Source organism: Solanum dulcamara, chromosome 10 (assembly GCF_947179165.1).
Source record: "Solanum dulcamara chromosome 10, daSolDulc1.2, whole genome shotgun sequence".
NCBI classification, from domain to species: domain Eukaryota; kingdom Viridiplantae; phylum Streptophyta; class Magnoliopsida; order Solanales; family Solanaceae; genus Solanum; species Solanum dulcamara.
This window is the reverse complement of record NC_077246.1, coordinates 6,046,326-6,057,603: the sequence shown is the minus strand read 5'-3', so window position 1 is coordinate 6,057,603 and position 11,278 is coordinate 6,046,326. Positions and strand designations below refer to the sequence as shown.

At 32.3% G+C, this 11,278-nt stretch overlaps 1 protein-coding gene across 1 annotated transcript; it reads left to right on the top strand.

Moving 5' to 3' along the window:
- The first annotated feature begins 9,110 nt into the window (after positions 1 to 9,110).
- On the top strand, positions 9,111 to 10,844 carry LOC129871046 (uncharacterized). The gene is made up of 2 exons (XM_055945910.1): positions 9,111 to 9,395; positions 9,441 to 10,844. The coding sequence occupies exons 1-2, from the start codon at positions 9,111 to 9,113 to the stop codon at positions 10,842 to 10,844; spliced, it is 1,689 nt and encodes a 562-aa protein (XP_055801885.1).
- Positions 10,845 to 11,278: the final 434 nt, after the last annotated feature.

Sequence of the window (11,278 nt, the reverse complement as noted above, 5' to 3'; positions counted from 1 at the left end):
GATACATTAGAACTAATTTATATTATATCATGTAAGACGCATATGTATATTTGTTCATAAATTTTAAAAAATGTACATATTTAGGGGTCGTTTGGTAGAGTGTATTAGCAAATATAATGCATGCATTAATTAGGTGTATTAGTAGTACCTTGTTTGGTACACTTTTTTCATGGCATGAGCATTAGTTATACACTCTATTGTGTATTAAGGCTTGCATTACTAATACCATGGATTTTTAGGTATTAGTAATGCAAGGAATTTAATGTTTGCATTATTATGGTTAAAGACTTAATTACCCCTCAAAATTTTTTTAAATCTTTTTCATCATAATTGTTGAGGATATTTTTTGTAAATAAATATTTTTATGCAATGCATGTTATTTTTTAATACACTAAATCAAACAATGCATAAGAAATATTCTATCTATAATTAATGCAAGCATAATTAATACAAATACTACTAATACAAGCATTACTAATACACTCTATTCAGCATTATTTTAATACACTCTATCAAGCGATTAGTGGGAAATACATTTTTTTTGTTTAAAATATTTGAATTTTAATATAAATATAAATATAATAGTAATTTTAAAAACGAAAAAGATTCAAAAATGTTCTTAACTTGTTAGACATGGTTCAATTATGTCCTCCTTCCTATTGGTTTTAAAATGCAAAATGTCCTTTAGTTAACAAAAATATGACAATGGAATTTAACTAAACAAGTGATGAATGTCCATTGGTCCACATAATTTTTTTTATCAAATAAAAAGACTCTCACCTAAACCCATTTCCGCTAAATCTAATCCCAATTTTTGTATCTTTTACCCTCACGAGGTTCATATACGTGTGCAAGCGTGCCATTCTAATACATATAAGGATATACAAATGTGCATTTTTGGTCCATAATTAATGTGCAAACGTACCACTCTGATCCCAATGATATACTATGCAGGCATGCAATAGTAATCCCAAATTATATGTTATGCAGACATGCAATACTAATCCCAAATGATATGTTATACAAGTGTGCAATACCGATTCCAAATAATTTAAGACATTAAAATGGTGTAAATAGTTGATAAATTAAAGTTAATCAACACATGTCGATCTTATCTTTACTTTCAATTTTCTACTTCGTGCAAAGATTTAACATCAAATATAATAACACAACAAAGACAATAATCATCATCAAGAAATATTGTCAAAATCCAACTCTGAATTCATAAAGGTGATCATAAAAGTACTAATTCTCAATCATATGAGGAAGATAAGCAACATATGTAGCAATTGTATGAATAGGCATGCTCACAAGTCACGGAAACATCTAAACAAGCAATGAATAGTCAAATTTACTCATATCATGGCATCAGTACTCGTATAAATGCTTCTCATCTTATTTATATGGGACCCCATTACCCACAATAACAATAACAACAATAACGTATTAGTGAAATCCCACATTGGAGTCCATGAAAGGTAGAATGTGCGCATGCCGTATCACTACCTCTCCAAGGTAGAGAGTCTGTTTTCAAAAGATCATCGGCTTGAGCAAATCAAATCAGTAATTAAAAGAAAAATGATAGTGGAGAGAAATATGACAACTAATAGCAAAACAATGTGAAGAATATATGTAAGGAATTGTAATAGTAACAATAACAATAAGATGAGATCACGTAAACACAATAAACCACATATGATATCAGATATCAAAATACACTGACTATATGAATGGGCTAATACTAAAATCGATACGATGCTTTATACTACCATCAAGCCAAATACATGAACATGCTAGTAATACGACAACTCTCAACTACCTACTAACCTTTTATCTTTATCTGCAATCTATATAGCCTTCTATCTAAGATCATGTCGTAGATAAGCTAAAGTTATGTTATGTCTTGTCTAATCACCTCTTCCCAATACTAATTAAATAACTATATTTTTTTTCTTAAATAGTGTTTTATAAATGGTCAGATATATCAATCATTAATTTTCTCTATTTAGTTGGACACTATTTTAGTTGTTTTCAATCTCCTAATTAATATCCTAATTATTAGTATTAATATCCTGTTTTAGTTTCTCTTTTCTTCTTCTTTCTACGATTTTTTTTATTGTTATGAAAATTGATATCATTTTTTTTAAAAAAAATTAAAATCTTTTTTTAAAAAAAAATTAGTATTCTTATTTCTTAAATCTGTTTATTTCTTAAATCCCTCGTTAATATTCTCTTACAATTTTCTTCCTTAATATACCCACATTAGTTGTTTTTTCTTTAACTTTTTTCACGCACGCTTCTTTTCTTTTTTCTTCCCTATTTGTCTTCAATACAAATTTTATGCTTTCATCCATGATTTTAAATTAATTTATTTTTTATATAAATTTTGTAAATTAACATAAAATTTTTTTCTTTTTTTTTCAGTATGAAATATGGCAACGTTCATTCAATCTTGATTCAATAAGGAGATAATAATATGAAATTTTAATTAAAGTTGGTGTCTAGATTGAAATTTTAGTTTTGAAAAATACTGCATACACAAAGTAGTAAGAATTAAATATTTTGAAATTCTATTTAGATGTCAATTGCATACATTGTTACACTTAAGCTTTCCAAATGCATATCAATTGGATACAACATTAACTGGTTTTAGCTTGGCTTACTCAGTTGAAATCTTAATTATATGTTGTATTTTCAGTTGGATACCAATTAGATATTAATTGCATACATGGTTAGACTTAATATTTTCAGTTAGATATCAGTAGGATACCAATTGAAAATCAATTGCATACATTGGTGGACTTAATTTTTTAAGTGGATACCAATTGAATACCATGTGGATGCCAAATGATTACCAACATTAATTAATTTTAGTTTTTGAGTTTACATTTGAAAAACAATGCATACACAAATGATTATCACACATAATAAATACTCTGAATTCATTAAGTTAAAAGACAAAAAAAAAATTAAAATAAATTAAGATAAATTTTCAGCAGGATAATTTGAACATGTCTTCTTGTTGTGTCCCTCCCGATGACATATGCTGCACATATAATTTCGTCTATTTGAAAATCAACATACTTTTCTGTTCCAATGTGTGTGTATCTCCTTCCTGAAAATTTATATCTTAACATATTATGCCAATTTCATACCATTTACAGTACAATAAAATACACATAATTATTGCATATCAACTTTATGAAAACTACAAAAAAAATTAAAATTATACAAGTTTAGAGGCAGTAATGAAAGACAAATGCATACCAATTTCATTGGAAGTTAATTCCAACACAATTGAAAGTTAATATCAAACTTCATGCCAAATATATAAATACTATGGCTAAATCACCTGACTTTCATGCCCACAAGGTGGTAATCAGCATGGATGTTGTATTTATTAAAAACAAGATACAAACAAAATAAGGTAGCACTTCGAAAGAAAAACCAGCGACTACTACAACTGAAATTGAAGAAATAAAAGAAGTTTCAGTTTCTTCTGAAGCAGCACCAGAGCACAAAGAACAAGAGTAAGCTGAGATCGAAACTCCATAAGTTCGACGGTCAACTAGGGAGAGAAGAGAACCAACTTGACACTCATATTATTCTATGGAGGGCAATGTTGCATATTGTCTATTAACAGAGGATGGAGAGCCTTCAACTTTTCACGAGGCTATGAAAGACCAATAATTATCTCTGTGGATGGCAGTAATGCGAGAAGAAATTAAAGCTCTTCATAAAAATAAAACATGGGATCTTGTTCAATTATCACAAGGAAGGAAGGCCATTCGAAACAAATGGGTCTACAAGATCAAACGCAATAATAATGATCAAGTGGAGAAGTATCGTACAAGATTGGTGGTAAAAGAATTCTCTCAGAAAGAAGGTATAGACTGTAATGAAATATTTTCTCCAGTGGTTCGACTCACAATAATTCGAGTGGTCCTGCCAATGTGTGCTACATTTGACTTGTACTTGGAGTAGTTAGATGTCAAAACTGCATTTCTTCATGAAGAGCTTGAAGAAGAAATTTACATGCTCCAACTAAAAGGTTTTGAAGAACATAGAAAAAAGAATTTGGTTTGCAGGTTGAACAAATCTTCATACTGTCTCAAACAGGCGCCGAGGTTTCGGTATAAGAGATTTGATTTCTTCATTATAAGTCTTGGATACAACAGACATAGTTCAGATCCTTGTGTTTATTACAAGAGATTTGGTGATGAAGATTTTATTATTTTGTTGTTGTATGTTGATGACATGTTGGTAGAAGGCCCCAATAAAGATCGTCTCACAAATTTAAAGGCACAGTTGGCTAGGGAGTTTGAAATGAAGGACTTGGGACCAACAAACAAGATTATCGAAATGCAAATTCATCGAGACAGAAATAATAGGAATATTTGGCTTTCTCAAGAAAACTACTTGAAGAAAATCCTGCGACGCTTCAAGATGCAAGACTGTATGTCAATTTCTACCCCACTTCCTATTAATTTCAAGTTATCCTCAAGTATGAGTCCTAGCAATGAAGCAAAGAGGATGAAGATGTCTCGAGTACCGTATGCATCAACAGTGGGAAGTTTAATGTTTGTCATAGTATGTACAAGACCTGACATTGCACACGCAGTGAAAGTGGCTAGTCGATACATGGCTAATCCTAGTAGAGAGTATTAAAATATTGTTAAGAGTATCCTGAGATATATCAAGGGTACCTCAAATATTGCAATGTGTTATGAAGGATCAGACTTTACTGTTAAAGGTTATGTTGATTCAGATTATGCAGGCGATTTTGATAAAAGAAAGTCCACCACAGGTTATGCGTTTATTCTTGCTGGAGGAGCTGTAAGCTGGATTTCAAAATTGCAGTCTATCATGGCTACATCTATGACGAAAGCAGAATATATAACAACTACACAAGCTAGCAAAGAGGCAATATGGATGCAGATGTTACTGAAGGAGCTCAGGCACAAACAAGAGAAGGTTGCTCTGTTTTGTGATAGTCAGAGCGCTTTGCATCTTGCAATGAATCAGACATTTCATTCAAGGACAAAACACATACAAGTTCAGTATCACTTTGTTCGTGAGAAAGTAGAAAAAGGCAGTGTGGATATTCAGAAAATTCACACTAATGACAACCTAGCAGATATGTTTACGAAGTTGATCAATAGTAACAAGTTTATATGTGTCGATCTTCTATTGGCCTAGCAGAAACATAACATTGCACTAATTGGGTAGAAAGGAAGGTCTGAAGACTTAATTGATTCTCAATTAAATCTTCAAGTGGGAGAATGCAAGAAAGTCAAAAAGGGAGGTGCACATGCACCGTCCAAGAAGAAAACGCGTATTTTACGCGTTTCAAAAGTTGTTTCCTCATTTAGCAACTTTTGACAAGAAAATGCGTATTTTACACGAAAATATGTATTTTACGCGTTTCCAATTTTTATAAATAGATGGCCTCTTGCCCTCATTTAGATCATCCCACAAAAAAAATACAATCCAAAAGAGTAAGAACACAAAGAGAGTTATACACCAAGATAAATATTGTAGTCTTGAGTGTCCTTTTTAGTGAGTTATTTCTTTTACAAGAGAGAAGTGTTTATTGTTGTTTTCTTCTTGTATTTGAGAGAAGTATACTCCATATTATAATAGTAAAATCCTTCTACCCCATGGTTTTTCTCCTCTATCTATTTGAGGGGTTTCCACGTAAAATCTCGTGTCCAATTTATTTTCATTATTTATTATCATATACCAAACTTTAGTTGTGGTGCTTCCTCCCCCTAACAATACATATATATTCTTCTTATAAATTTATATTCGTTTATAGCGGCTAAGCCAAAGCCTATTATGAAAAACAGGGAAAACATGAGAATAATTATGTAATTGTATTTTGATTGAACTTAAATCATTGAATGTTATGTTATGTTGATTTATTGAATTCATATTTTTATTGAATATATATTTAGAGGTTATCATTTTGTCAAAGGAGTTCCAAGTGTGACCACTTAACAGCAAAAGACTGAAATATTCAACTTTAATATGATTATACGCCGTATCAACAAAAAAATCAAATTGCGCATAGCTAAATTACGATACAAATATAGTTTCAAAATTATGTTCTAATACTTTGTCACATCAATCATCTACTAATGCATGTTCGAAAAATACTCATTGCATAGAAGAATTTCTACTTGACATCAAGAGTTTAGAGTGTTTTGAGAGAATATGGAAATCAGAGAATCGATATAAGAAAAGATTAATGTTATGTTTTAAGATTTCTTTTTAATTATAGTATGATTTACATGTAATTAAGGGTATTTAAGTCTTTTCAATCATAGTTAACCCTAGTGGTATAAATTAGGCGTGTCAAATGGACAGATTAGGTTGAAATTAGAGAGATTAAAATGGGTTGAACTCAAAATTGGGTTGGGTCATGACCCATTCAAATTTATTTTTGGCTTAAATGGGCTAAAAATCGGGTTGATCATGACCCCCAATTTAACGCGCTTAATCTCAAAAATATTAACATATTGCGATTTACCTTTTGTAACTATAATTTGAATTCCAATTTAAGAAAATATTAAAAAGAAAATTCTTGATATTGAAGAGGGAAGTCATGCACGCCTCCCACTAGTATTAATGGCCCCAACTTGTCCATGGAAAACTGAATTCAACTCTGCCCTGGGATGTGATGTTTCCTTTTTGTGTTTGGAATATTTGGATCCAAAGAAACCACAATTCCTTCAATGACAAGAAGGATAGTATCTCCTTTAACCAAGTGTTCAACCAAGAATGAAATACAACATGCTTGTTTGAACACATAGAGAGGTTGGCAGACATCCCTCTACCATCCATGTTAAATGGGAGCCCCCTTCCCTCTCCCCCAACCTAGGAGCAGGGGCGGACCCAAGGCAAGTTCAGTGGGTTCATCCGAACCTCCTTTGTTAAAAAATTACACTGTATATATAAGATAATTTTTTTAATTTATGTGTATATATTTAACATTGAACCCCCTAAGCATAAGCCAAAGGACTAGCTCAGTACAAAATAGGGTTCAATATTTTGCCTTAGCTTGTCTCACCTCGCGAGTTCGAATCCGAATAAGCACATTTTTTTTCTGATTAGCGTATTTAATATTTTTTGAACCCCCTTCATAAAATTCCTGGGTCCGCCACTGCCTAGGAGCTTCAAACTCAATACTGACGGAGCAACAAACATCAACCAAGGAATAAAGAGCTGGGAGGGGTTATCAGAAACCATAAAAGAGACTGTAACATTTGTTTTATTTGCAAAATCCCTCATACAAATTCAATTATGGTAGAACTTCTTGCCCTCAGATAGGAGTTGCAAATGGCGTATGACCATAATCTCACACCCTTAGAAATAAACCTAGACTCAATGAAAACTATCGACATGCTAAAAGGGGATAGCCTTCGTCATGCTAACAATCTTCTTGAGTGTGCAGATTGTTGATACAGAGGATGTGGGATGCACCAATGACGCAAACCTTCCGTAAGCAAAATAATGTTGCAGATATTTTGAGCAAGGAAGGAACAGAATATTAAGTTTTTGGAAGACTTTTGTTTTTGTCAGTTCCACCAATATATGCAACTAAAGTATTTTGGACAGACATTCTTAGAATGACCTACTTACGGAAAACATCTACTTGTACTAGTAACTTAGGTGGCCATACCACGTCACATACTCCTATCTCTTCTATTGGTGGTAATAGTTTGTCACCCTTTTGATTTTGATTTTATATATATAAATATCCCTTTTATGAAAAAAAAACATATATTTAAGATGAATTACTCAACTGTATTTTACTAAAACAAATATAGTTTAATTTCTTTTGATTATTTTGGTCCCAGAAAAGTAAAATTTTAATTTACAAATGGAAACTATAGATAGATATATAAAATAAATATAATTCACTCATCTAATATGGAAATATATAGTGCATATATGCAAATAAAGAGTCTTACAAATTAAAATCGATTGAATTGGAGATTAAACTAGGCTCAGTTGAAGTTTCTTGAAAAATAGGTTATGGCTTGAACAAGTTGAGATTGACCCAGTTTTAAATTATCTTAAGCCCAACCCATAAATTCTGGATGGATTGGGCGGGTCACATATATTTGAGCTCATTTTGACAACCCTAGTATAAATAGAATAAGATGAATATTATTTTTTTAGACAATATTTTTAGGTGAACACTCTTGGTGAGTTTTGTAGGTTTACCCCTTTATCTCTTCATTGGATCTCTCTTGAATATATTTCGGTAAGATTATTCATGAATGCATTCAATTCTCTTCTTCCTTAAATTTAATCTTGTAATTATTTGTTCAAATTATAGAATTGCATATCTATATTTTGTTAGTCTCTTATTTACTTCAATTGTGCGATTGTTCTTTCTTTATTTTCAATTACTACTTTAAGTTATAGTTTATTAATTAACAAATTTGAATTGATACCATTCTCAGGTTAAGATACGGTGGACTAGAATAAGGAGTTTTGTAGGTTTACCCCTTCATCTCTACATTGGATCTCTCTTGAATATATTTCAGTAAGATTATTTATGATTTGCATTCAATTCTCTTCTTCCTTAAATTTAATCTTGTAATTGTTTGTTCAAATTAGAGAATTGCATATCTATATTTTGTTAGTCTCTTATTTACTTCAATTGTACGATTGTTCTTTCTTTATTTTCAACTACTACTTTAAGTTATAGTTTATTAATTAACAAATTTGAATTGATACCATTCTCAGGTTAAGATACAATGGACTAGAATAAGGAGTTCTGTAGGTTTACCCCTTCATCTCTATATTGGATCTCTCTTGAATATATTTCAGTAAGATTATTTATGATTGCATTCAATTCTTCTCTTCCTTAAATTTAATCTTGTAATTGTTTGTTCAAATTAGAGAATTGCATATCTATATTTAGTTAGTCTCTTATTTACTTCAATTGTGCAATTGTTCTTTCTTTATTTTTAACTACTACTTTAAGTTATAGTTTATTAATTAACAAATTTGAATTAATACTATTCTCAGGTTAAGATACGGTGGACTAGAATAAGGAGTTTGATATCGACTAGAATAGAGAGATTGATCTGAACATGGAGGTTGATCCAAACAAAGAGTTTGATTTGGTCGAGAACATAGTCTCATTGGTGAGCGAAAATCATTTGCTATCGACGAAAGTTGACAAGTTAGAAGTAACTCATAGAGTTGAATTAGCAGTGAAGGAAAGGGAAATTGAGCATGGAAAGCAGTTGCTTAAGGAACTAGACAACCAGTGGAAAAACCGTGAAGATTTGCTTCGTATGGTGAAGGAAGAGTTGGCAGAGAGGCAAGCTAATGAATTGCTAAGGAAAGTTGACAAATTAGAAGCAACTCATAGAGTTGAATTAGAAGCAAAGGAAAGGGAAATTGAGGATGGAAAGCAGGTGCTTAAGGAACTAGATAGCCGGTGGAAAAACCGTGAGGATTTGCTTCATACGGTGAAGGACGAGTTAGAGGAGAGGCAAGCTAATGAATTGCTAAGGAAAGTCGACAAATTAGAAGCAACTCATAAAGTTGAATTAGAAGCAAAGGAAAGGGAAATTGAGCAGGGGAAGCAGATGCTTAAGGAACTAGACGGCCGGTGGAAAAGCCAAAAGGATTTGCTTTATATGGTGAAGGACGAGTTGGCAAAGAGGCAAGTTAATGAATTGCTAAGGAAAGTTAACAAGTTAAAAGCGAGTCATAGAATTGAATTAGAAGCAAAGGAAAGAGAAATTAGGGGCCTAAAGCGGCATCTTGAGAAACCAGGCAACTGGTGGAAAAGCCGTGAGGATTTGTTTTGTATAATGAATGATGAGTTGGCAGAGAGGAAAGTTAATGAATTGCAAAGGAAAGTTGATAAGTTAGAAGCGACTCACAAAATTGAATTAGAAGCTAAGGAAAGGAAAATTGAGCATGGAAAGCAGATGCTTAAGAAACTAGACAACTGGTGGAAAAATCGTGAGGATTTGCTTCATATGGTGAAGGAAGAATTGGCGGAGAGGCAAGTTAATGAATTTCTCAGTAAAATTGACAAGTTAGAAGTAACTCATAGAGTTGAATTAGAAGCGAAGGAAAGGGAAATCGAGCATGGAAAGCAAATGCTTGAGGAACTAGACAATCGGTGGAAAACCCGTGAGGATTTGCTTAGAATGGTGAAGGACGAGTTGGCAGAGAGGCAAGCTAATGAATTGCTAAGGAAAGTTGAAAAATTAGAAGCAACTCGTAGAGTTGAATTAGAAGCAAAGGGAAGGAAAATTGAGCATGGAAAGCATATGCTTAAGGAACTAGACGGCCAGTGGAAAAGCCAAAAGGAGTTGCTTTGTATGGTGGGGGATGAGTTGGCTGAGAGGCAAGTTAATGAATTGTTAAGGAAAGTTGACAAGTTAAAAGCGACTCATAGAATTGAATTAGAAGAAAATGAAAGAGAAATTAGGGGTGTAAAACGGCATCTTGAGGATTTAGATAGCTGGTGGAAAAGCCGTGAAGATTTATTTTGTATGACGAATGATGAGTTGGCGGAGAGGCAAGTTGATGAATTGCTAAGGAAAGTTGATAAGTTAGAAGAGACTCACAAAATTAAATTAGAAGCGAAGGAAATGGAAATTAGGGGCCTAAAGCGGCACCTTGAGAAACTAGACAACTGGTGGAAAAGCCAAACGAATTTGCTTTGTATGGCGAAGGACGAGTTGGCAGAGAGGCGTATCAATGAATTGCTAACTAAATTTTCCAAATTGGAGAATTCTCAAAAGCTTATTGATGAGAATGAACAAGTTGGTGGGTCTTCTGATGTAAACGCAAATAATTGATGTGCTCGCATATTCTTCTATTATTACTCCGTAGGAGTTTTGCTTACATTTGTTTTTTTTAATTAAGAGAGCATTTTATTGAACTTAAATTATTGAATCGATATGTAATTGTATTTTTATTGGAATTAAGTGATTGTATGTTGTGTTTCATTCGATTTTGTTGAATTCATATCTCACCGCCTTTCTGTAAGTATAATTTGGACCCTACCCTATGGTTGCTTCATATTATTAAATAACATTTTACTTGTTGAAAAAAAATTTGGAGTATTGTATTATATTTTTGTTATGAACTTTTACTTTATTTTTTTGGTAAAATTATACAAAGAATTTAAGCAATTTTGATAGTTTTCGCAACGAGTGTTTTCAAAAATGTTTTTGAGGCGAGTCACGGGACAGGGCATACTGAAATGCTCCAGGGCGCAAATTAAAGATGT